This window comes from Lynx rufus, unplaced genomic scaffold (genome assembly GCF_022079265.1).
Source record: "Lynx rufus isolate CCGP_SWC_20201006 ecotype Redwood Valley unplaced genomic scaffold, mLynRuf1.p SCAF_3, whole genome shotgun sequence".
Classification (NCBI taxonomy): Eukaryota; Metazoa; Chordata; class Mammalia; order Carnivora; family Felidae; genus Lynx; species Lynx rufus.
Window position 1 is genome coordinate 2,227,789 of NW_025814845.1, and position 24,792 is coordinate 2,252,580.

Consider the following 24,792-nt stretch of genomic DNA (forward strand, 5'->3'; position numbering starts at 1 on the left):
TGGAAGTCCAAGATGAAGGTGCCAGCGGTCACCTGCTGCTTGGGGCTTTCTTCCTGGCCGGCAGACTCAGTGACTCCTCGTGTGGCAGAGATTAGGGGCTCAGGTGTCTCCCTTCCACTTCTTAGGACACTAATCCCATCATGGGGCCCTACCTTTAGACGATGTCTAAACCCAAATGCCTCCCCAAAGCCCCACTCCCAAATACCATCCCATGGGGATTAAGGCTTCAACACATGAATTGTGAGAGGCCCCAGACACTCGGTCTGTGACGGGCACGTCGCACAGGGGAGGTGAGTGGGCGCCTTAGGAGAGGGGGGTCTGTATCTTCCAAGGGACCTCAGGAGCCCTTCACTGAAGAAGTGCTCCTGAGTCAGGGCTTGAAAGGAGACCCAGAATTGGCCAGGCAAGCAGAGGAGGGCCCCACAGGCGTCAGGAGCCGTGCGCACAAAGGCCGGGAGGCGTGAGGGGTCCCGTCGCAGTCGATTCGTGCCGTTTGCGTGGCTGGACGGGTGCGGGAGGCCAGGTCACGCGGGTCCGGGAGGTCGGATATAACCCCGGGCCCACTTGCCTTGTGCTCACCGCCACCCCTCTGTGCGCACACAGGAGCTCCAGGAGCTGGGGAGGAAGCTGGAGGGCAGGCTGGCGAACCAGGAGGCCGCGCAGCTGCAGCGGGCACTGGCCAGTCGGCAGCAGTGGGCCGGCGACGGGCCCGGGCTTCTGAACGAGCCCGAGGACGCGGATTCCGATCGGCAGGTCTCCGCTGTCCTGCAGCAAGCCCTGGGCAAGGGCCGGAAGTTACTGGAACACCAGCAGCAGAGGTGAGCCCAGCGCCCTGTGGCACCGTGTGGCGTCGGTCCCCTGTAGGCCTGGTTGGCACCCGGCCTCCCAGCTCCGCCGGACACGGTCCCCGGGCTGTCATGCTCCCGTGTCAGGCATCCTCCAGCGCTCAGACACCTGCTGCTAACTTAGCTCACTTGGTCCCTGACATCTTCTTATACTTGGTTTCATTGAAGTTTTTACTGAACATATGTTTTGAACTTTTTACTTTTAAATAATTATAGACTCACAAGAAGGGGGCAGAAATAGTGCAGGGAATTGCCGTGTGCCCTTCCCCCAGCTTCCCCCAGTGGCAGCATCGTTGGTAACCACAGTGCGTTATCCAAACACTGACTCAATACAGCGAATGCAGGCCAGACTCCAATCTCACAGTAAACGTAACCCTTTGTATCCTGCTTTGGAACAGACAGAACCCCGGTCTTTGTTAGGGCTGCACTTCACATTCTTCTTCCCTAACAGACCATTGGCCTTTGCCAAGAACTCTTGGGAAACGTAACTTTTTAACAGCTTCATCATTTTCCACCATGAGTAGAATGTTGATGTGGAAAAGACAGGGTGCAAACTATAGACACAGTGTGATTCCCTTTATGAAAACGCACAGGGCAGAAATTAATTAGAAGGAAACAGACCAAATTGTAACGGACGTGACCCGTGGGTGGTGAGATTCTGGGTTATTTTAATTTATCCGATTTTGCTTGCCTATAAACACAACAGCAAAGTGCAGTTCTCGTGTGGAAGTCAGAAAGCCTGAGAGGGACCCTCACGTGAAAAGGTGGCACCAGCTTCTGTGGCCAGAGCCAGGACCAGGCTAGGAACACGGTTCTGGGTCCATGGCCACACAGGGAACGCGGTGGGCTAGGACCCCAGATCTGGGTCTTTCTTGAGCGTGACAGCTAATCTTAAGACTTTTCCAAGTAGGACCACAGATGGCCCAGCAGAGCCACAGAAAAGTCTCCCACAAAACTTCTCCCCTTGAGGCGCCCTCTGTCCTGGTGGGCCTCCATAATATGTTATTTGCAAAGTGTTCTAGGCAAGAAGAGGTTTAGCCTCTTGTGGCCATCTATTTTAATAGATATTTAAAAATATATAATGTAGATCAGATTCATGATTTTTTAAATGTTTATTTACTTTTGAGAGAGAGAGAGAGAACGAGAGAGAGAATGCAAGCGGGGGAGGGGCAGAGAGAGACGCAGACACAGAATCCGAAGCAGGCTCCAGGCTCTGAGCTGTCAGCACAGAGCCTGATGTGGGGCTCGAACCCATGAACTGCAAGATCATAACCTGAACCGAAGTCGGACGCTCAACCGACAGCCACACAGGCCCCCCTTGTGATCGTTATTTAAATAACTAGATGATCTTCTCCTAGGGTCACATTTTAACTAAAGTGGACTCACATAGATTTTGTCTGCACTCTAGCTGGAGGGAGGAGCGAGACCACAGCGTCGTGCTCGAAGATTTGCTGGAGAATATGGAGTTTGACACCTTCACGACCCTGTACAGCCAGGTGAGCACCCGTTAGCCATGTTCTGGGCCAGCCCTTGTCAGCGCGTCATGTCACCTGTTCCTCCGAGTGCTCGTGTCCTCACCTGTAGCACGGGTGGCGGGGGGGGGGGGGGGGGTGACAGTGGAGCCCAGGGAACTGCTTGAATGGATTTATGACAGGCGCCTGGCCCAGGGCCAGCAGGCCGAGGACGTCCCATCGGGCACAGTGGCAGCAGCGGTGACAGTAGTCGCGACCTCCCTGGTCAGGTGCTTTTCCGAGACTGAAAGGGCTCCCAGACATTCTGTTCTCCTCTTCTCGGTCTGGCACAAGTGTGACCTGCACAGAGCAGGCACCACCAGGAGCAGAGCTGGCCATGAAATCAGGTTTCACTCTCCTTAAATGCTCTAGCCTTCCCATTTCATGCTGCTTCACATTCTCTTTAAAGCAAGACACGACCTCGTTGCTTCGCGAATAAAATGGGAAGGGGATGCCGCCTGAGACACGAAGGGCTCCAACCCAGCGAGGCGGGAGGCTTCCTTGTGCTGTGGGAGGGGCCGGGACCCTACCTGCATTCCTCACCGATCTCCTTACCCCCTCGCGGCTCCAGCGTGACCACAGCCATTTGTATACAAAGTGGATTTTTTTCTTCATCACATAAGGCATGACTTAGAGTCCACTTAACTTCAAAGACCCTGACATCCTCTGAAGAGCTTTTGTTCCTGAATAAGTATTCACTGTGCACCTAATAAGCACCAGGGACTATCCTGGACCCTGAGATTTCGGCAGTCAACACAAAAGATCAAGTCCATTGCTCTCAGGAGCTGGAAAATAAATCAAGGCGTATAAATGAAAGGTGTACGAGGGGCGCCTGGGTGGCTCAGCCGGTTAAGCGTCCGACTTCAGCTCAGGTTAGATCTCAGGGCTCGTGAGCTCGAGCCCCGCTGTGCTGACAACTCAGAGCCTGGAGCCTGCTTCGGATTCAGTGTCTCCCTCTCTCTCTGCCCCTCCCCTGCTGGCTCACTCTCTAATACACAACAGAAATCCATGCAGGAAGGAGGGAAAGGGTCCTGGTAAGAGGGAGGCAGGAGCAGTCACGGTGAGAAGAGAGGGCTGGGTGACAGTGACGGAAGCGGAGGTTGGAGGGACACACTGTGAAGATGCCGGAAAGGCTGTGAGCCAAGGCGGGCGGGTGGCAGCTAGAACCTGGAAGAGGCAAGAAGACGTGTGGCCCCCCTAGAGCCTGAGCAGGGGCCCTGTTGACATCCTGACTGTAGCCCAGTGGAAGTGACCTCAGACTTTCGTCCCCCGGACTGCAGCGTTGTTTGGAGCTGCTGTTTGCGTCTCCCCAGTATGGGACGGTTCTACACGCGCCAGCTCATTTTGTGCTCACAGAATCCTCTGCCATAAGGGTTCCTGTCACCCCACTTTACAAATAAGGACGCCGAGGACAGAGAGAAATAAAGGCATTGCTCCAGGACACACATAGTCCTGTCTGTGCCGTGGGGCTGGAAGCCAGCTCGGGTTTGCCAGAATGCAGACCCCATACTCTGTCTCTTTTAACCTTTTATTTTGACACAATTTTAGGGGCGCTTGGGTGGCTCAGTTGGCTAAGCATCCGCCTTTTGAGTTTGGCTCCGATCATGATCTCGCGGTTCATGAGATCGAGCCCCAAGTCGGGCTCTGTGCTGACGGCACAGAGCCTGCTTGGGATTCTCTCTCTCCGTCTCTCTTGGCTTTTCTCTTTCTCTCTCTCTCTCTCTCTCTCTCTCTCTCAGAATAAATAGATAAGCTTTAGAAAAAAGATATGAAACAATTTTAGATTGGTAGGAAATTGCCAAGATAGTATAGAGAGCTCTAGTACCCCCCCCCCACCACGTTTCACTGGTTTCCCCCCATGGCTGCATCTTACAAAACTCATATAATATCAAACCAGGAGACTGACATCAATTACAAAGTGTCCAGTTCTGTGTCATTTTATCCCATGTAGATCCATGTAGCCGGCACCACAATCAAGATACAGAACTATTCCCTCGGCAAAAAGACCTGCCTTTGTCCCTCCCACTCCCCCCCCCCCGCCCCTGCCCATCCCCAACCCCCAGCGACCACTTAGTGCTTCTCCATCTCTGCATTCTGTCGGTTCTGGAAAGAAAGATGCACGACAGGATGTGACTCATGGAGATTGGCTCTTCTCACGCAGCATCCATCCAGGGGTGGGCCATGGCATAATTGGGGACCATTCCCACTTGGCCCCACTGCAGGCCAGAGCCGTGGCCGCGGAGCAGGAGTTGAGGGCATCTGGGAGGATAGATGGAGGTTTTGGACGTGTCCTGATGACCGAATAGATTCTTCTTGACAGCTCTGTGAATTTGGGAATGTGTTTTCAAGACTGAGCTGCTAAAATATTTATCTCCCTGGGACAAAAAGTCCTAAGACCGTCATCCGTTAGCACGTGTTGTTCGTCAAGGTCGGCGCGGTGAGGTGCAAGCTTCCTGTTAACCCTTCTAGGAGCTGAGACTGGCGTCGTACCTGTCCAGGCTGGCGATGGTGCCGGGGGGCACGCTGCGCCGGCTCCTGAGTGTGGCTCTGCCCACGGCCTCGCCGGCCGAGCTGCTGGCCGCGCTGGACTCGGGCAGCCAGAAGCATCCGGACCACTCGGCGGAGAATGATGGTGGTGGGGAGCAGGCCGACCTGGGCAGGAAGGGGTGAGTGCGGTATCCAGGCTGCTTTTGGAAAACGGGGTGAGATGCCACGAAGGCAACACATGGAGGGAGGAAGCAGGCGCGGGACACGCACACACCTTCCCGGTCTGCACTTCATCGCTCACGGAGCAAAGGACACCCAGACCAGGGGCCGAGAATCCTTTTGAAGTCATGGTAGGCCTAAGTATTTCGTCCAGACTTTTATTTCCATCGCCAATTTATTTTCCAAGTAGAATCTTAAGGTGTTTCCCCAGCCGTAAATGCCACACACACACACACACACACACACACACACACACACACACATTAAAGTGTAAAAATAAATGCATCAAAGGAAAAAGAAGGAAAAGAAATACCCATGGTTCTAATACCTGGAGAAAAGGGCCATTAGCATTTTCTTGCAGTTTCCTTGCCGGGTTTTAGGAGTGCGTTTGGTGTGTGCACGGGTGTGTGTGCGAGCGTGTAGAAACATGTCGGAGTACGTCTGAGTGTGCAGCAACCCCAGTATGTGGCACCTACCTCCCCCTTCGCAGCCGAATGGCACAGTCAGGGGTGCCTACTGCCTTCTCTCTTGGCCGCGTGCAGACGTCCTTCTGTACAATCGTGATCCCTTAGACTATGATCTCTGCTGTTTATTAGTTTAAAATTCGTACTTTCCACGGTTCTTGAAACACCTTCGTAGGAGCTTTGGTTTGGACCCCTGTTTTGCTCAATTACGGACAACGCTGCATAGACGCTTCCCTTCGGGAGCAGGTGCCAGGTGTGAGTCTGGGCATCACGGGCTCTTGAGAAGGCAAGGCAGGAAGCAGGGCTGTGGAGCGAGGGGGTGTGGGGAGCAGCCGGCCGTGCCGCCGGAGAACAGAGTTTGAGGGGGACGAGGTGGCAAGAAAAGCCGCGGCCGCACCCGGAAAGAGTGTTGGGCGCCGGGCGGTGAAGCCAGCCTCCTCCGCCAGGACCCGCGAGTCCGCCGAAGTGCTCACCCACGTGTATGTACATTATTTTCCTGAAGAAGGGGGCAGTGTCTTTTCCTCCATCTCAACCAGAAAAAGGAAGGAGCACCGCCAAGGGCGAAGAGGAGGGCTGGGTGAGAGGCAGGGTGGGACTGTGGGGACAGGAGCTGTGGGGTAGGGGTGTGAGTCCACGGGGGGCCAGATGAGCCCCTCAGGGCAGCGGGGCCCAACAGTTAGGGGCTAGGTATGGGCGTGGTCAGGGCAGTGTGGGTGTGGGCGTGGTCAGGGCTGAGTGGGCGTGGTCAGGGCTGAGTGGGTGAAGGCGGTGCTGAGTGTGGGTGTGGTCAGGGTTGCGTGTGGGCGTGGTCAGGGCTGGACGTGGGTGTGGCCAGGGATGGGTGGGGGCCTGGTAAGGACCGCGTGTGGGCGTGGTCAGAGAGCTGCACTGCGCAGGGTGGTTTCTCTCAGTGCACAGAGAGGGAGGGACATGCAGATGGCAGGTATTGGAGGTGACCCCGAACCTGAATGTGGCCACCCTACTGGGCTGCACCTTCAGCCAGTTCAGTTTGGGAGGCTGGTGAACAGCGATTGCTGATAGACAAGGCAAGAGAACCCAGAGCGGCCGTCACCATGAGTGTGGAACAAGAGCATGCCATTTCTTTGTCTGGCCTCGTGGCCAACTGGACTCAGTTCTGGAGCTCTAGGCCACTTGTCACTGTCTCTGAGGTCAAGGGAGTCCCGAGCACCTAGTACTTGGTCACAAGTTCAGGGTCTTGGGTTTCAAGCAACCAAATCTGATGGACTGATCTCAGCAAGAAGGCATGTGGCGGGGGAACCTGTCAGAATCCAGGTAGAGCCGAATCCCCAGGTCCCGGGATGGGCAGGACCAGGAGAGTACGAAAGACCTGCTCTCTGGGGTGCTGCCCTCAGAGGACCATTTTCTCTGCCCAGGAGTTCGCTCCCGGAGAGGGGGGAGTCGACAGCATGGGAGAGGGTCTGTCTCCACCCCCAGCCAGGCAGTGTGCACCAGCAGAAGCAGAGTAGGAGCCGGGCCAGAGCAGAGCACGGACAGGACTCTCAGTTCCACAGTGTTCTTTAGTGAACTGACCTGAGCCCAGGGCCCTCCAACATCTCCCTCCTGTCCCTCTCCTGTGTGACACTGCAATGTCCTTTCTACAGCAGAGAATCACAGTCCTCTGCTGGACACTAGCGCTCCCTGGGCAGCCCTCCTTCCAAGCTTCCACCGGGCCATTGCAGCTCTCTTAATACATTCGTAAAACACTACTGAGCCCCTAGCATGTCCGCTGTTGTAGCACTAGTAGCCGTGGGAGAGTAAGGAAGACAGAGTCGTTCCGCGTGGAGCATGCCCTCCAGGGATGGGCAGTCCATACGTCGGCACAGAGAACGCATACCTCCACGAACGCTCTGTGTGCTCCCTCCGTGGGGACGCCAGACTCCGCTCAAGTGTCTCCACCTCTTGGCAGCCTTCTCCTGCCTGACTGATGTCGCCCGTTGCCCGGCTCTGACCCCCGGACCGGGAACCTCCTGGGGACAGAGATTGTGTCTTGCCCAGAGAAGGTGCTCTATCAGCGTGCCTTGAGAGAGAGACAGAGCCGTGAAAATGAGTTCTTCCTGTCCGCTCAAGGTCACGTTGAGGGATGGCGTGCCATCATGCTTTTGGGGATTGTGGGTCACTGGAGGAGCCTATTTTTCTAGATAACGTAAGACATTCCTTTCTTGCCTTCAGGAAGCACCAGAGCTGGTGGCAAGCCCTGGAAAGCAGACTACGGGGAGAACTGATAAGCAGAGGATTGGAAAAGATGCTCTGGGCCCGCGAGAGGAAGGAGAGGTAACACTGGGCACCTGCTCCGGTGGGCTGGGCAGCGGGTCCGCCCAGCTGCGCCTGTGAGCAGGAAGGGAGGCCAGGGGCCCCCGAGTAACCCGGGGGAGGGTGACTCCAAGCTACCCACATTCCTTCCCTAAAGACTCCAATTTTTACTCAATGGGCTTAGTTAAGGAGCTGACGATAAGCCTCTAGCTGTCAGAGAACGTTCTCTTATCACTTATTAGCGCTTTAACGATGGTAGTTATTTTAACTAGTGACTCAGTGGCCATGGGATTTGGGACCATCTGGCTAACCCCTAGGCTTCCAGGCCGGTGATTTTTCCAGAGCACCTTTCTCTTTTAGCTGTGGTTTCCGCACACCTGGATGTCAGAGGAAAGTTGGGGGCAGGATGGTTTTAGATTGCTCCCACCAATTGAACAAGTACATCCCGTGTTTCTTCCTAGAAAAGCTTTAGAGAAAGAGTGAGGTCAGGTGGATTCATAACAGGGTAGAAAGTGACGATATCCAGTGTGTGCTCTGGAAACGGTCGATGTCCAAGGGAAGTGTGTACCCTGAGTCCTGTCCCTTCCGTGATTTCTTGACTGAGGTAAAGGGGCCGACGCCAAGCTTCAAGAACTGTCCATGACAAAAATCCTGGAGAAATTGTCGATAGTCTGGATGTCAGAATTTAGTCCCATAGAACTTAGATCAGGGTTTTGAGCTCAAGCCAACAAAATCGAATGCAAGCTGTGTAAACATGAAGTGCCCCACGAAGGAGCAAATCAGTTCCTCCAGATAAGGACGGGAAGTGAAGGCACTCCCAGGCTGCACTGATGTAAGTGGGGTGAGTACAGATCAGGGGGAATACTTCCCTCCCCCTCCCCCGGCTCATTCCGCCAGCCTTTGCCCTGCCCGGAGGCACTGGGGAGCCATGGCAGGAGGAGGAGAGACTGGATCACACAGAGCTGGGTGGAATCCTTGCTCAGATTCATACCAGATGCAAAGGCAGGAGGCAAGGGAGCCTCATCTGTCACATCTGTCCCAGAAGGGCCGGCAAGCCTGTCAGTGACTTCCAGGAGGTGACCCCCAGGGATGTGGCCTCGTCATGCACCGCGTGGGCACGGAGAGAACCCTGTGGCCTTTAGGTGGTAGTTCTGGCCGTTGTCAAGAGTATCCAGGGATCTAGGGGCCTGGACCGCTCATGGACAGGATTCCAGCAATCCTGTTATGGGACATTCCCCGCAAAAGTGTAACTCCTGTTTCAGACACAGTCTGCCTGACTGCTGACTCTTCCTTCGCAGTCAGATCTCATCAGCTTGCTTTTGGTATGAGGTTCACGGGCCATGATGCCCTGGTCAATGTTGAATAATTGACTGGTGGGGAGAGAGCCAGGGTGGGGTTCTGCTTTGTGCCATTTACCAGTTCCCGTGCTATCCCTACTCTGACCAGGGCTGATGTCAAGCTAGTGACATGATAACAGCGGGCTCACAAAACTCCTGCAAAGTTCAATCATGAGTCAGGAAGAGTCGTCTGTAAGTCATGCCACTTGCCGCGGGCTTTGGCTAATTTCAGGGGCAGTCTCGTGATCACAGGGAGAAAGTCTTCCATTAAAATGACACCTGATCGGGGGGCACTCAGTCGGTTAAGCGTCTGACTTCGGCTCAGGTCATGATCTCATGGTTTGAGCCCCATGTCGGGCCCTGTGCTGACAGTTCAGAGCCTGGAGCCTGCTTCGGATTCTGTGTCTCCCTCTCCTTCTGCCCCTCCCCTGCTCTCTCTCTCTATCTCTTTCAAAAATAAACATTAAAAAAATTTTTTTAAAATGACCCCTGATTGGGGGTGCCTGGGTGGCTCAGTCGGTTAAGCTACTGACCCTTGATTTGATTTTGGCTCAGGTCATGGTCTCACGGTTCGTGCATCGGGCCCTGCACTGGCAGCATGGAGCCTGCTTGGGATTGTGTCTCTCCCTCTCTCTCTCTGCCCCTCCCTACCCCGCTTGTGCATGTCTCTCTCTCTCTCTCTCAAATACATAAATAAAACTTTTTAAATTACTTAATTAAACGACATCTGATTGAGGACCTAAGGATCCAAGGCGGGGAGAGCTCCATCAGGACACTCAGGAGGGCCACTTGCCAAAAACAACACATCTGATCATCTGTTCTTTCTCTAGCATATTGCGGAAGCCATGTCCCCCTCTCAGAGAGAGGGCGGCATTGCCTGGAAAAGGAAGCTGGCCACACCTGTCCCTGGAGTCGGTCGGAGAAGTGGCCGCTGTGCCCATCGTAGGGGCAGAAGCCATCGATTTGTTGAACACAGGCGAGAAGCTCTTCATATTCAGAAATCCAAAGGAGCCAGAGATCTCGCTACATTTTCCTCCCAGGAGAAAGAAGAAGAACTTTCTGAATGCCAAGAAGGCCACTTGGGCCTTGGGCCTGGACTAATCCAAAGGGAGCTCTCTGGAGTCTGAAGACAGATTTTTTTTCTCCTGCGCACCTGTGTGTGTGTGTGTGTGTGTGTGTGTGTGTGTGTGTGTACATGCCCACGTCCACACACATTTGTAGCATACGACTCATAGATAGAAACTGCATATGCATAAGACACCAACACCCCCAACATCCATGACTTTCAAGGACTCAGTTCAAGCTGGTCTCCCGAATTTCCAGAAGGTTCTCTGTCCTTAGCATCACAAGGGACGTGACGAGACACAGGACCAGCCTTGAGCACTGTGGCGCTACCCCTCTGAGGGTGTGGAGGAGACCCCAGCCCCCAGGTTGTACCCCGGCACCGCCTGGCCGCTTATGGGCTGTGTGTCCAAGGGGGCTCTCTGTGCTTGCATTTTGTATTTGTTACATATTCTGTTTTTATCAAGGGAACATTCGAAAATACATTACACAGAACTCTCTCGAAAATAAATTACACAACGCTCTTCTCGGTGGAACTTGGTTTTGCTCCGTGTAGGAACCATTTATTTTAATTACCTCTTGGGTCTTGGCTGGACGTCGTGAACAGCAGAGATTTGCCCTCTATCGTGCCAGCGGCCGGAAAACATGCCAGCCCTGGGGTAGACGATCTCCAACTCGAATCAGTTATTTCCACCTTTTGCAAATGAGGAAATCCAGAGGCTGAAGAGGGCGAGGTGACGTGTGCAGGCTCACAAAGTCAGTAAGTAACAGAATCGGGGTTCCTACGCTTTATGGCCCCAAATCCTCGCCCTTGCCCCGCACTCGCTCAGTGGGCACACTGCCCACGGGTCCTGGTGTTTCACAGAAGTTTTGATCTGCTCTCACCCCTCCTACCATCACACGTGGTCAAGCCGATGATGTCTGGTTGCAGTGGGACTGGCTCACCCCATGAGCTTTCCCGATGGTAGGAAGTGATTGAGAAGGGGATCCTGTCACCAGCAAGGGGAGGACAAGGGCTCCTGATGAAACATTTGCTATGTGAGCATCGTTTTTGCTTCCAGCTACCTCAGCCCACTTCTAGTCCTCACTAGCGCCCCACCAAGGTGGCCATCACTACTCCCCGGTCACAACCAAGGAAGCTGAGACTCAGAGAGTTTAATCACACCACTACAGGGGAAGGGTCTAGTTTGACAACCAGATCTCCCAACGTCCAAACCCTTATCTGCCACGAGACATTTTGTGGGTTGGCGACCAGAAAGCCAAGTCTTTGCACTTTCCCACCGGCAGGCATGTCACGTGGTGAACCTTTGCTGGGGGTCGTACCTCCATCACGAGCCATCATGTGGCCATGTCGCTGCATTCGTGAAGATGCCCGAGCAAGCAGTTCAGATGTAGGAGAGGAGAGTTGATGGGGCCAGCTTTCCCATCAGAAGGCCCGGTGAGCAGAGAAAGGACAGAGAACAGTGATTTTCGTGCAGAGGGTAGTGGAGTGGAAAACGCATGGTCTTCGGTGTAAGATGGCTGGAGTCCATCCCGCCCTGCCACTTGGGAGCTGTGTGTCCCTGGGTAAGTCACCTGACCTTTCAGAGCCGTATGTTCCACACCAACAAAATGGTGACGCAAATCCCTTTGAGGATTAGATGAACCAGATCCATAAAGCGCTTGATTGTGGCGTGGGCCTGCCACGCAAGTGTCCTCCTCTACCCCTTGAAAGTGACCCATCTGACTTTCTAATAGTTTCCGGCATCTGTAGTACTCTCCCAGGTGTATGCATGGTTGAAAGTAGATTGCACACGAGGATCTCAAACAGAGCTCAAAATTATGGGCTGAAGGTTGATTGAAGAGGCTATCGGCAACAACGGGACGAGCCCAAGCTGTTTAAAATAAAGCATTTCCACCTAATAATAACTCCCTGTTGTAACCGACAGAGAAAGACTAATTACTTGATGTACTTTCTCTAAACCTACTGCATGACAAACATGAAGACAGGCTAGGGGAAGCCTGTGCTTCTGTGATCAGGTAAATCAGATTCAAACCCTGGCCGGGCAACTTCTGAGCAAGTCACTTTACCGCTCTGAAGCTCAGCCTCTTCGTCTGTAAAGCAGGGGTCCTAATACCTACCTTAGAGTAAAGATGCCGTAAAGAGTGCGCATAGTGGCTCTTAGGTCTATCGCGTTCAATACCCTGTTGGTATACGATACATGTAGGTTATTTGTTTTATTATATTTTTACCTGCTCACAAAATTGAGCTTTGTGGCTCATTTCATTCCTGTTGACTCTCTAGGTGAAGACAGTGGCCCCGCTAGAAGGGCTGTTCCTGCCACAAGTCATGGAAACCTACTCGTGAGTGAGAAGCTCCAGGGAACTTGGATTGAGGGGACTTAGTTCAAGTTTGAGCTCCTTTACTTATAAGCTGCATGAAATTGAGAAAACGGCTAAACCTGCCTGCAGCTCGGCTCCCAGTGGACTCTGTCTAAGATGACGAGTTTAGGCTGAGAGAGTCGACAGACACAAAAATAAATAAGTATTAAATACAAGGGATTAAATAGATATATGAAAACCATGCCGTGGGATTTGGGATTGAGAGCCAACCTGACCGGGGATATTTGGGAACAGCTTATGTTTATGACCCCAAATCTTTGTCTCCAGGCTAGACTTCTTGGGTTCGAGACACTTACATCTGTTGCTTGCTGGACATCTCCTCCTGGACCCCTCGTAGATGTCTCAACCTCAGCATGTCCAACCCTGAACTCATCAGCTTCCTATAAAACCCGTTTCCGCGTGGATGTCCCCTCTCTGGGCGGGTGGTTCCAAGCTGTCAGCCTAGACACCTTCCCATTTCTGAGCCCCCAGCTATGGTGTCCGAATCGTGAGATTGTATCATTGCATTAGCCTCGACATCTGTGTCCTCTTCTGCTCCCTACTCTGCCCAGGCCAGGGTATCACCACCTCTCTCCTGGTTGGAACTAGCACCTCCTTCCCTCCACGCTGGCCCCGGTCACTTTGCTCCATGGTAGCCATATCTAAGTCACTCCCTTGCTGAAAGACCTCCAAAGACTCTCTGTTTCTTCTAAGACCTCCATGAACTGTCCTCTGACTGCTTTCCTGGCTATGTCTGTAGAGAGAGCCCCTACTTTCCGAGGAACCATTGAGTGACAGTATGACAAAGGATAAGGTGGATCTGGGTTTGGATCTGCCATCCACTGGGTAGCCCAAGGGAAGCCACCGATCTTCTGTGGATCTGTTTCCTCACCTATTTTAAAGAGTTAATGAAATGATACCTGTAATGTGCCTGACACAGGGAACACACAATAAACGTTAGGTATTGTTATTGTCATAGAAAGCTTTTCTTTTTAAAGTTTTTTTTAATGTTAATTTATTTTTGAGAGAGAGAGAGAGACAGAGCACAAGCAGGGGCAGGGCAGAGAGAGAGAGAGGGAGACACAGAATCCAAAGCAGGCTCCAGGCTCTGAGCTGTCAGCCCGGAGCCCAGCGCGGGGGTCGAACCCAGAGGCTTGCAAGATCATGATCTGAGCCAAAGTCGGGCGTTCAACCGACTGAGCCACCCAGGCGCCCCGAAAGTTTTTATTTATTTAAAAAGTTTTTTTAGTGTTTGTTTATTTGTTTTGAGAGGCAGAGAGAGAGTGTGTGAGAGCAGGAGAGGGGCAGAGAGTGGGGGGAGAGAGAGAGTCCCAAGCAGGCTCTGCACTATCATCACAGAGCCCGATGTGGGGCTCAGTCTCACGAACCACGGGATCGTGACCTGAGCCGAAAGCAAGAGGTGGACGCTTAACTGACTGAGCCACCCAGGTACCCCCGTCCTAGAAAGTTTTTAAACAGAGGAGTGCCGTTATCCAGTTTGTTTCAGGAGGGTAAAGGCCTTGTGGAGGATGGACCAGAAGTAGAGACAGTTGCTTAGGCTTTTCATTGACTTCCATTCTCCAACACGCAGCTGCAGGTAGGGAGCGAGAAGGACCGGTCCCATCCCTGCCTTGTGCGCGCCCTTGCTTCTCTGGCCCTCGCTCACCAAAGGCAATGCCAGCCGCCACACCACGGACAACCACAACACTGACCGCTACCACCAAGTTCACCTTCATTTGGGAATTGTCCTCAGGGAAAGGGGTTTCCTCCCCCAGCCCCAGGAGATGAACCACACTGGCTCCCCGCAGACCGTGAATTTCGACAGTCTCTGAATTCTAACTGGGATGTGTGGACCATTATATTTCACGTGTTTCTTGGATACAGCTGTGACTGTGCTTCAGTCTACCGAGTTGCTGTTTGGTTTTTCAGTCTTTAATGTTACTCTCTTTTTCCTCCATTCCTGCCTTCTTTTGAGTTGGGCATCTTTTATGATTCAGTTTTATCTTCTCTATTGAATTTCTGTATGTCTTTTTTTAGAGGCTGCCCAAGGGTTTACAATATACTCTTTTGCTAATGATTTTCCACCTTCAAATACTCCTATCTGCCTTCACGAATAATATAAGAATCTTATACTGTATACCTAGGATTCCCTTTTCCATCCTTTCTGATGCTATTTGCCACATTTTGCTTCTGTGTTCAACCCCCATATACACCAATATCATTTTACTTTGCAGAAGCAGTTATCTTTTAATGAGATTTAAAATGAGAAAATTGTATTTTGGGGGCGCCTGGGTGGCTCAGTCAGTTAAGCGTCCGACTTCGGCTCGGGTTATGATCTCATGGTTCGTGACTTTGAGCCCCACGTCGGGCTCTGTGCTGACAGCTCGGACCTAGAGCCTGCTTCTGATTCTGTCTCTCTCTCTCTCTCTCTCTCTCTCTCTCTCTCTCTCGCTCTCTGCCCCTCCCCCACTCACGCTGTCTCTCTCTCTCTCTCTCAAAAATAAACATTTTTAAAATTTGTAATAAATAAAATGAGAAAATTGTATTTTGTGTTCATGCAATATTTACAACTTCTGATGCTTTTAAAAAAATGTAGATCCATATTTCCATCTTGTATCATTTTCCCTCTACATAATGTCTGTAACATTTCTTCTAGTGCAAGTTTGCTTGGTGATGAATCTTCTCACCCTTTATGTCAAAAGTCTGTTGCCCTCATTTTTGAAAATATTTTTACTGAGTATGGAATTCTAGGTTTGCAGCATTTAAAATGTTCTCTTTCGCTATTCTTTTTTTTTTTTAATTTTTTTTCAACATTTATTTATTTTTGAGACAGAGAGAGACAGAGCATGAACGGGGGAGGGGCAGAGAGAGAGGGAGACACAGAATCGGAAGCAAGCTCCAGGCTCTGAGCCATCAGCCCAGAGCCTGACGCGGGGCTCGAACTCACGGACCGCGAGATCGTGACCTGGCTGAAGACGGACGCTTAGCCAACTGCGCCACCCAGGCGCCCCTCTCTTTCGCTATTCTAACGATATCCCTCTGTCTTGTGGCTTCCATTGGTTCTGACAAAACGTTTGTTGTGTTGGTTTAATGGTCCTCTCCATAATCTGTATTTTTTTTCCCCTCTGCCTGTTTGAAAATTTTTTAATGTAAGAGCAGCCTCTTTTTTTCTTTTCTTCTTCTTTTTTTTTAATCAGAGGTTGTCAGCAATTTGGCCATGGCTGCCCTTGTGTGGTTTTCTCCTTGGGGTTTGCTGGCCTTTGGGGGACTTGTACAGTTTTCATCAAATATTAGAAACATTTCGGTCTTTAAACCTTCAAATAATTTTTTGTCCCCCTTTCTTCTCCTCTCCTTTGGGAGCTTCAGTGCCACCTGATCTGCCTTATGTTGTCCCAAACGTCACTGAGGCTCTGTTCTTTTTTTTCCACTCAAGGATATCACATAACTTGCCATCATCATGTCTCTTTAAACTCCCCTTGGCTATGAGTTTCTTAGATTTTCCTTATTTGTTTTATTATTTTGATGTTTTATTTATTTATATATTTTTTAAATTTATTTTTTTAAAATTTACATCCAAATTAGTGAGCATATAATGCAACAATGATTTCAGGAGTAGATTCCTTAGTGCCCCTTACCCATTTAGCCCAGCCCCCCTCCCACAACCCCTCCGGTAACCCTCTGTTTGTTCTCCATATTTAAGAGTCTCTTCTGTTTTGTCCCCCTTCCTGTTTTTATATTATTTTTGTTTCCCTTCCCTTATGTTCATCTGTTTTTGATGGCTGTGGCAGTTTTGAGGAGCACCGGTCTGATATTTTGTCGAATTTTTCTCTGTTGGAATTTTCTGATGGTCTTGTCATGATTAGACTGGGGCTATGGTTTCTTGAGAGGAAGACCACAGGGGTAAAATTCCACTTCATCACATCACGTCAAGGGGAGATACCATCCACTCGACTTCTCGCTGTTCGTGTTGCCCTCGCCTGCCTGGAGGAGGGGAGGGCTTGGCAAGATTCTCCACTAGAGAAAGTCACTGTTCTGCCCCTTCCATACTGTATCCTTTGGAAGAAAGTCACTAGGCACAGACCACACTTAGGGAGTGGACAGTGGTGCTCTTGGAAGGTGGGGTGTTCGTATAAGTTATTTGGAGTTCTTGTGCTGGGAGATTTATCTCTTCTCTCCCCCTTACTTGTTTCTTTGAGTATGTCTTAATATCCCTATGGACTCATGATATTTATTTTAGACTTTGGGTTAGAACCCAGTGCTCCTGTATTTATTTTGTTGGTCAAATCGTTCCAGCTCTGGCCACCGGGACCTATTTCCATTGGCTGCTGTGTCCCTTTGACATACCCCCCCATCATTGCAGGTGTGTTTGTTTGTTTTGGTGCAGTTCCTTCCTTTCTGGCACCACAAGATTCTCCTGGCCCATCGTGGAAACTGGCCCAGTCTTAGAATCAGCCGTGTCTCCAAGGAGTCCTACTTCCTTTTATCGGTGTGAGAAATGACTTGTCCCTGGAGAGTTCTTTACAGATGATTTTCTTTTATTTTTTTTATTAAAAAAATTTTTTTAACATTTATTCATTTTTGAGAGACAGAGAGAAGAGCATGAGTGGGGGAGGGGCAGAGAGAGAGAGAGGGAGACACAGAATCTGAAGCAGGCTCCAGGCTCTGAGCTGTCAGTACAGAGCCCGACGCGGGGCTCAAACTCATGAGCCGTGAGATCATGACCTGAGCCAAAATCAGACACTCAACCGAGTCATGCAGGCGCCCCTCTTTTCTTTCTTTTTTTTTTTTCCCCTTGTGCTTTTCAGGAGCTTCCAAATTTGTTAAAATTTGCCTCTCTTGCCTCTGTAATCAGCTCAGAGTACAAAAATGGTATCTAAAATCAGAGAGTGGGGATAAAGAAAATAGTTTCCATAATTTACATTCTAATCATCTTCCTGGTTTATGAGTATCTAAAACCCACTTCCCATAATAATCATAAATCATAAAATTAAGTCTTCTTACCAATTCTTGCACCGTGGACTGCATAGGGAGATGTGATTGCTCTGTAGACAATCATAGTTTCAGAGACTGAGAAAAACCCAGATATTAGTGATTTAAATAAAATAGGAGTTTGGGGCACCTGGGTGGCTCAGTCAGTTAAGCGCCCCACTTCGGCTCAGGTCATGATCTCGCGGTCTGTGGGTTCGAGCCCTGTGTCGTGCTCTGTGCTGACAGCCTGGAGCCTGCTTCGGATTCTGTGTCTCCCTCTCTCTCTGCCCCCTCCCCCGCTCACACTCTGTCTCTCTCTCTCTCAAAAATAAAGATTAAAAAAAATTTTTTTTAATAAAAGAAAAGAAAAGTTTAATTTTCTTTGGGGGTTATACGCAGTCTGGAAGTGGGCAGTCCAGGCTGGGACGGGAGCTCCGCGTCACCAATGCCACTTCTGAGCTCAGCCATGCCAGGTGCCCAGCTCCCACCCCCGCAGTTATTTCATGTCCTGAGAGGGTGAGAGGGCTGCCGCGCTCAGATCTTCCCATCTTCATTCTAGACTGAGAGCAGAAGGAAGTAGAAGAACAAAACGTACCAGTTTGAGCCACTTTTCTAGAAGCCCCACCTCGTGCCCTCTGCTGACAGATTGTTGGCGAGAGCCGAGTCACATGACCACCTCAGCTGCAAGGGACGCTGGGTAATGCCATTAAAAAAATTTTTTTTCAGGGGCGCCTGGGTGGCTCAGTTGGTTAGGCGACCGACTTCGGCTCAGGTCATGATCTCATGGTTCATGAGTTCGAGCCCCGCGTCGGGCTCTGTGCTGACAGCCCAGAGCCTGGAGGTGCTTTGGATTCTGTGTCTCCCCTCTCTCTACCCCTCCCCTACTCACGCTCTGTGTCTCTCTGTCTCTCAGTAATAAATAAACATTAAAAAAAACTTCTTAAATTTTTTTTTAAAGTTTATTTATTTATTTTGAGAGAGAGAGAGTACGAGCAGGGGAGGGGGCGGGCCAGAGAGACAGAGTGAGAGAGAGAGAATCCCAAGCAAACTCCACACGGACAGCACGGAGCCCAATGCAGGGCTCGATCTCACGAACCACGAGATCATGACCTGAGCCCAAACCAAGAGTCGGATGCTTAACCAACTGAGCCACCCAGGCAGCCTGGGAAATGTCATTTTTAGCAGGTATCCCCCAAACTGAGATTCTCTAGTGAGATAGAAGGGGAGAAATGGCTTAGGTGGGCAACTCAAAATCTCTGCCAAATTCTCATGTGGCCAGTGGACCAGATATGGCCCAGTCTTTTTTCTTGCAGGGAGAGAAAGCTAGGTCCTTCTGTGTGCCTTTCTTCCACACAGATTCTCGTTTGCCCCTCAGAAATCTGGGGAGGTACATAGTGGTATTCCCACTTACCTATGAGGTCAGATAAATCAAGTAGCTCCCTCAGGGTGACCCGGCTGAGAAAATTCCACAGCTGGGTGTCTGACGCATGTCTGTCTGACTTCTTCCCACTACGTCATCCTGACTTCATCAGTCTGCAGTTGGCATCACCATTCATTTATCCTTTCAACCGTTGATACGTGCCATTGCGTCCTGACCCACATAGATCTTTAGTAAGCGTTGGTCCAGGGGATGAATGAACGAGGGGCACTTACTCTAGTGGAGAGCAGACATCCACCAGGACCGTATAGGGTCGTCTCCAGGCCATTGTGAAGGGCCCCCTCTTTCTGGGGACCACCAGGGAAACATCACCAAGGATAGACGGTGCACCTGAGCCCGGAGTGCTGGGACAGGGCGGGCAAGCAGAAGGAAGGATGCAGCCTGGGCACGAAGGGATTTTAGTGCAGGTGGGGAGACGGTGTGAGGAGACACCCGAGCAGGAGGGGGCAGGGTGGCAGGGCTGGTCTAGATGCCCCAGAGGCTCTGTGCCCTATGGGAAGAGCACTTGGAGGGAATGACCTGCCGGTCGAGCTGGGTCTTGGGGTATCTGCCGGCACCCAGTCGGCTTCCACTGCACATTTACGGCCCCTCGTCCGCATCTATTCCGGATTCGATGCAGGGAACACCCAATGAAATGTCCAGGACATGCCGGTGGTTCGCACTGCAGCTTCTGAATTTTGCGAAGGGTGTGAGTTCCCTCGGCCCTGCTGGTGACCCGTGAGGGTGGATGGCCAAGGAGGGGTCCGTGGGCTCGCCTGGGCTCCCAGCTCCTGTGACGCCCTGGCTGCGGAGCTCTGAGACTGAAACCGTGGGCCATGCTTCCCTGAGAGCTGCACCTGGAAGCCAAGGCCAAGGGTGTGTGTGGAGGAAGGACCTTGGAGAACGGAGCTGAGTGTTTTCCAGAGATGGGCCCGTGAAAGCAAAATCCCTTCTCTCTTTTTTTTTTTGAGATTTTTTTTAATGTTTATTTCTTTTTGAGAAAAAGAGGGACAGAGCACGAGCAGGGGAGGGGCAGGGAGAGAGGGAGACACAGAATCAGAAGCAGGCTCCAGGCTCCGAGCTGTCAGCACAGAGCCCGACGCGGGGCTCGAACTCACGAACCGTGAGATCATGACCTGAGCCAAAGTCAGATGATTAACTGACTGAGCCACTCAGGTGCCCCCACCTTTTTTAAATGTCTATTTATTTTTGAGAGTAATAGAGAACAAGCAGGGGAAGGACAGAGAGAGGGAGACACAGAATCGGAAGCAGGCTCCAGGCTCCGAGCTCTCAGCACAGAGCCCGACACGGGGCTTAAACTCGCAAAGTGCCAGACCATGACCTGAGCCGAAGTCCGATGCTTAACCGACTGAGCCACCCAGGCGCCCCAGAAATCTGGGTTTTATTCATAATATTTTTTTTGCCAACTTTATTATTCAGAATCCTCCCAACTCCCAGATTCCGAAGCACTTACGACCCTCTGAAAGTTTGCCTCGTGCAGTTAAAACCTTTGGATTTAAAACTGTGTCTTCTATGCATGAACAGACATCTCTCCGGGGAAGACAGCCAGATGGCCAACAGACACATGAAAAGATGCTCAACATCACTCATCATCAGGGAAATGCAAGTCAAAACTACAAAGAGATACCACCTCGCACCTGTCAGAATGGCTAAAATCTAAAACACGAGAAACAATGAGTGTTGGTGAGGATGTGAAGGAAAAGGAACCCTCTTGCCCTCTTGGGGGAAATGCAAACTGGTACAGCCGCTCGGGAGGTTCCTCAAAAAGTTAAAAATACAACTACCCTGTGATTCAGGATTTGCACTACTGGGCATTTACCCAAAGAATACAAAAACACTAATTCAAAGGGATACATGTACCCCTATGTTTATAGCAGCATTATTTACAATAACCAAATCATGGAAAGAGCCCAGATGTCTATCAACTGACGAATGGATACAGAGGATGTGGTATATATACAATGGAATATTACTCAGCCAGAAAAAAGAATGGAATCTTGCCATTTACGATGTGGATGAAGCTAGAATGTTTTATGCTAAGCAAAGTAAGTCAGAGAAAGACAGATACCGTATGATTTCACTCATGTGGCATTTAAGAAAGAAAAATGAGCAAAGGGGGAAAAAAAGAGAGAAACCAAGAAAGAGACTCTTTGTTTTTTTTTTTTTTTAATTTTAGAGAGAGAGTGTGTGCGTGGGGGAGAGGGCAAAGGGAGAGAGAGAGAATCTTTTTTTTAAATTTTATTTGTTTTGAGAGAGCAAGCAGGTGGGGGGGGGTGCAGACAGAGAGAGGGAAGGAGTTACCTAAGCAGGCTTTGCACTGTCAGAATAGAACCTGATGTGGGGCTTGAACCCCACGAACCTGAGATCATGACCTGAGCCCAAATCAAGAGTTGGACGCTTAACCAACTGAGCCACCCAGGCGCCCCAAGAGAGAGAAAATCTCAAGTAGGTTCCATGCTCAGTGTGGAGTCCTATGCGGGGCTTGATCCCATGACCCTGGGATCATGACCTGAGCCAAAACCAAGAGTCAGATGCTCAACCGACTGAGCCACCTGGGCGCCTCCAAGAAAGAGATTCTTAACTATAGAGAAGAATCTGAGGGCTACCGGAAGGGAGAGGTGAGGGGTGACGGGTGAGGTAGGTGATGGGGATTAAGGAGTGCACCTGTTATGATGAGCACTGGGTGTTGTATGGAAGGTGTTGAATCACCTTATTATACACTTGAAACTAATATAACACTGAATGTTAACTGTGCCGGAACTAAAATAAAAATGCAATGGGGCTCCTGGCCAGCTCAATCAGTACAACATGTAACTCTTGATCTCAGGATTGTGAGTTCAAGTCCCACACTAGGCATGGAGCCTACTTAAAAAAAAATAAAAGTAATAAGAAAATAAAGATGTAATAAGAAAAACTATGCCTTCTATGGTTTTTAAGAGATTATTTCCGAAGTCAGTTACTTCCACTTTAACTCTGATCTCTGCAGATGATTGAGAGGTGACCACCATGGATGTTGAATGTTGCTGCCTGTTCGGGTAACAGTATGAGGAAATGCGGTAGGGTGAGGAGATCTTGATTAGCCCAGAATGTTCTCTCGTCCGCGTCCAGGTATCTGTCTCTGGTGGAGACCTCAGGGATGCTCGCTAAGGGGGCAGATGCGTGCAAAGGGAGAACCAAGTTCCCAGTTGACGTTGGACTGAGAATTTCAACTGTCAGAGCCTCTAAGCTCTGCACTGCCTACCTCACTTCTGCAACGTGGGCATGGCAGGAAGAGTTTACATGTGGCCCAGCGAAAGCCTCGAGCTGTCGGTACAGCTGGGGTTGGCAGTGGCCCCGGGGACACCGGGGAAGGTCCTGGGAGAGCACTCGTTGCCCTGGCGGCAGCCGTGCGTGAGCTGTCCCCGCCACCACGCCCCGGGCCTCCGCCCAGAAGGAATGCTGCGAGGAGCCAGTGCCAGTCCCACCGTGTGCCTGGGGCTGCTCTAGCACTCACGTGTCATAATCCACTTGTGTCTCACGTCAGCTCCGCAAGGTACGTGCTAATGCCATCCCCATTTGCAGATGGAAAACTGAGGTGCCCTAGTTGAGTGATGCATGCAGATTCAGGAGCTCGTAGGCAACGGAGCCAGGGTGAGAACCCAGGGTTGTTGACACTCTGATCCTGCACCCCCTCAGGTTACAAGGATGAGTAGTGGCCCCGGGACGGGGGTGGGGGGGGCGGGGCGGGCGTGTCGGCTCCTTTAGGAGGTCCTCGTAAGAGCTGTGGGTGCTGGAAAGTGAGGGCTCCTTACAGGAAGCTGAGATGCCCACGTCGGATGTAAGTGCTGGAGACTTCCTAGGCACGAGCCGCTTTCTTATCGCGCGACCGGCCGGATCCGCCCAGAAGCTGCTACATGTAGCAATCGGTCGGCATTTGTTGAACTGACTGATGGGAGCTGCTATTAATTCCAGGACTTCAGCTTCCTCATCTACAGAAAGAACACAAGAGTCTGTACTTGCCCCGCGTGGTGTGTGTAGATTACAGGCAACGACAGGACCTCAGATTCCTAGACGGGTGACAGGTGCAGGGACCGTGTCCTGCACAGCGGGGGGCGGCTCAGAGCTCCAGGAAGGAAAGAAAAGGAGTCACGTGTGTGAGGCAGCCCAGGGAGGGAGCCGTGTTGTCGCAGGTGATCATAGTTGACATTCGTGACCTTGTGACACAAACATGCGACTCCAGCAAAGCTGGTCCCGGCCTTTCCCAGTTCCCTGAAAAGTAGCAGTGTTGGTTCTGCCTCAGGGTCTTTGCCTGACAGTTCCTGCTTCCCAGAACCCTTCCCTTCTCTGCCATTTGCACACTTACACGCTGTCCCTGTTCTTCTGTCTGGCTAACCCCTTTAGATCCCTTTTACACGTCCCTTCCGGGAAGCATCGTCTGACGTCCCAGAGCTAACTCGACTCCCTCCTTATGCTCCCGTGGCCCCTACGCATCTTGTTTAAAACACCCATCACCCTGGTGGTCTGTCCAAGTCAGCGTGCCTGGCTGGACAGACTCGGGGAAGGCCGTGACCTTGTCCTATCCACCACCACGTCCCCAGCACCTCACGCATGGCCAGTCACCTAATAACTGGTCAGCTCACACTTGTTGGATGAGTGAGTGAAGTTTTAGCATCTCTGTTTGCACAGAGGAGGAGAATGAGGCTCAGGGACGGGCAGTGACCCACTCAGAGTCACCCAGCTGGCGGGAGAGGCGTGGCCAGGCCTGAGCCCCTGAGCTTATGATGCCGAAAACATCAACAGGTGCCGGGAAGCCTTGCTTCAAAGCGTGGTGGGAAGGCAGCAAGACTGGGAAGAAGGGACCTGGAAATCATTGCTGCGTTCCGAACACGTCCAAAGGGAAAAGAAAATGCAGGCTTGAACAGGAGCTGGTTTTCAACCCTTCCAGATCATCTGAGCCTATACTCCATCACTTCAGGTGTCTGCTCAGCCATCACCTTCCAGAGACCTGCCCGGGGCCCTTACTTTGAAATAACAACTCCAGGGGCACCTGGGTGGCTCAGTGTGTTGAGCGTCCGACTTCAGCTCAGGTCATGATCTCACGGTTTGTGGGTTCAAGCCCCGCGTCGGGCTCTGGGCTGACAGCCTAGAGCCTGGAGCCTGCTTCGGATTCGGCCTCTCCCTCTCTCTCTGCCCCTCCCCTGCTCGCGCTTTGTCTCTCTCTCTTAAAATTAAATAAACGTTAAAAAAAAAAAAAAAAAAGAAAAGAAACAGCAACTCCTCCCGAGATTCTCCATCCCCATCACTGCTTTTTCCTCTCTGTATACTCACTACCGTCTCACACACTCCCTGTGTGCCTGATGGGCCGTCTGACACCGCCACGTGGCGCTGCCGTGTCACTCTGGGGGATGGGGACTCTGTCGGGTTTCTTCACAGCCACATCTATCCCCTGGTGCCCAGAACAGACCCTGACACCTAGGCGGCACTCAGTCAAAAGTTGCAGGGTCAATGCAAAATGAACAAAAGCTTGCACCTTCCTCATATGCTGCTTCCCCTCTTAAACATCTATTCTCGCGGAGCAATCTTATTACGGCCGCTGGACTGGAGCTCCGCTGTCTGGAAAGGTCACGGGCAGCCGGGACAGCTGAGGTTGAAATTTAGAACTTCATTAGCACGTACAGTTTGGTGCATTTTGACATGTGGACACTGCTGTTATACCATCATCGAAATCAAGAGAGTGGACACGTGCAGCCCCTAGAAAAGTTTCCCCTGTATCCCTCTGTAACCCTCCCTCCAAAGGCATCCCCCCCCCCGACTCGTAGGCAACCACTGATCTGTCCTATTCTCATAGAT

At 51.3% G+C, this 24,792-nt stretch overlaps 1 protein-coding gene across 1 annotated transcript in view; it reads left to right on the forward strand.

Annotated features, from left to right (window-relative positions):
• Window positions 1-10,520, forward strand: part of EVC2 (EvC ciliary complex subunit 2) — a 135,209-nt gene extending 124,689 nt beyond the window's left edge. The window contains exons 17-21 of the mRNA XM_047091307.1: window positions 604-818; window positions 2,254-2,341; window positions 4,826-5,022; window positions 7,717-7,818; window positions 9,965-10,520. Of these exons, the coding sequence (XP_046947263.1) occupies window positions 604-818; window positions 2,254-2,341; window positions 4,826-5,022; window positions 7,717-7,818; window positions 9,965-10,235 (873 nt within the window). The 3' untranslated portion in view covers window positions 10,236-10,520. The remainder of the gene's footprint in view (window positions 1-603; window positions 819-2,253; window positions 2,342-4,825; window positions 5,023-7,716; window positions 7,819-9,964) is intronic.
• The last annotated feature ends 14,272 nt before the right edge of the window (window positions 10,521-24,792 follow it).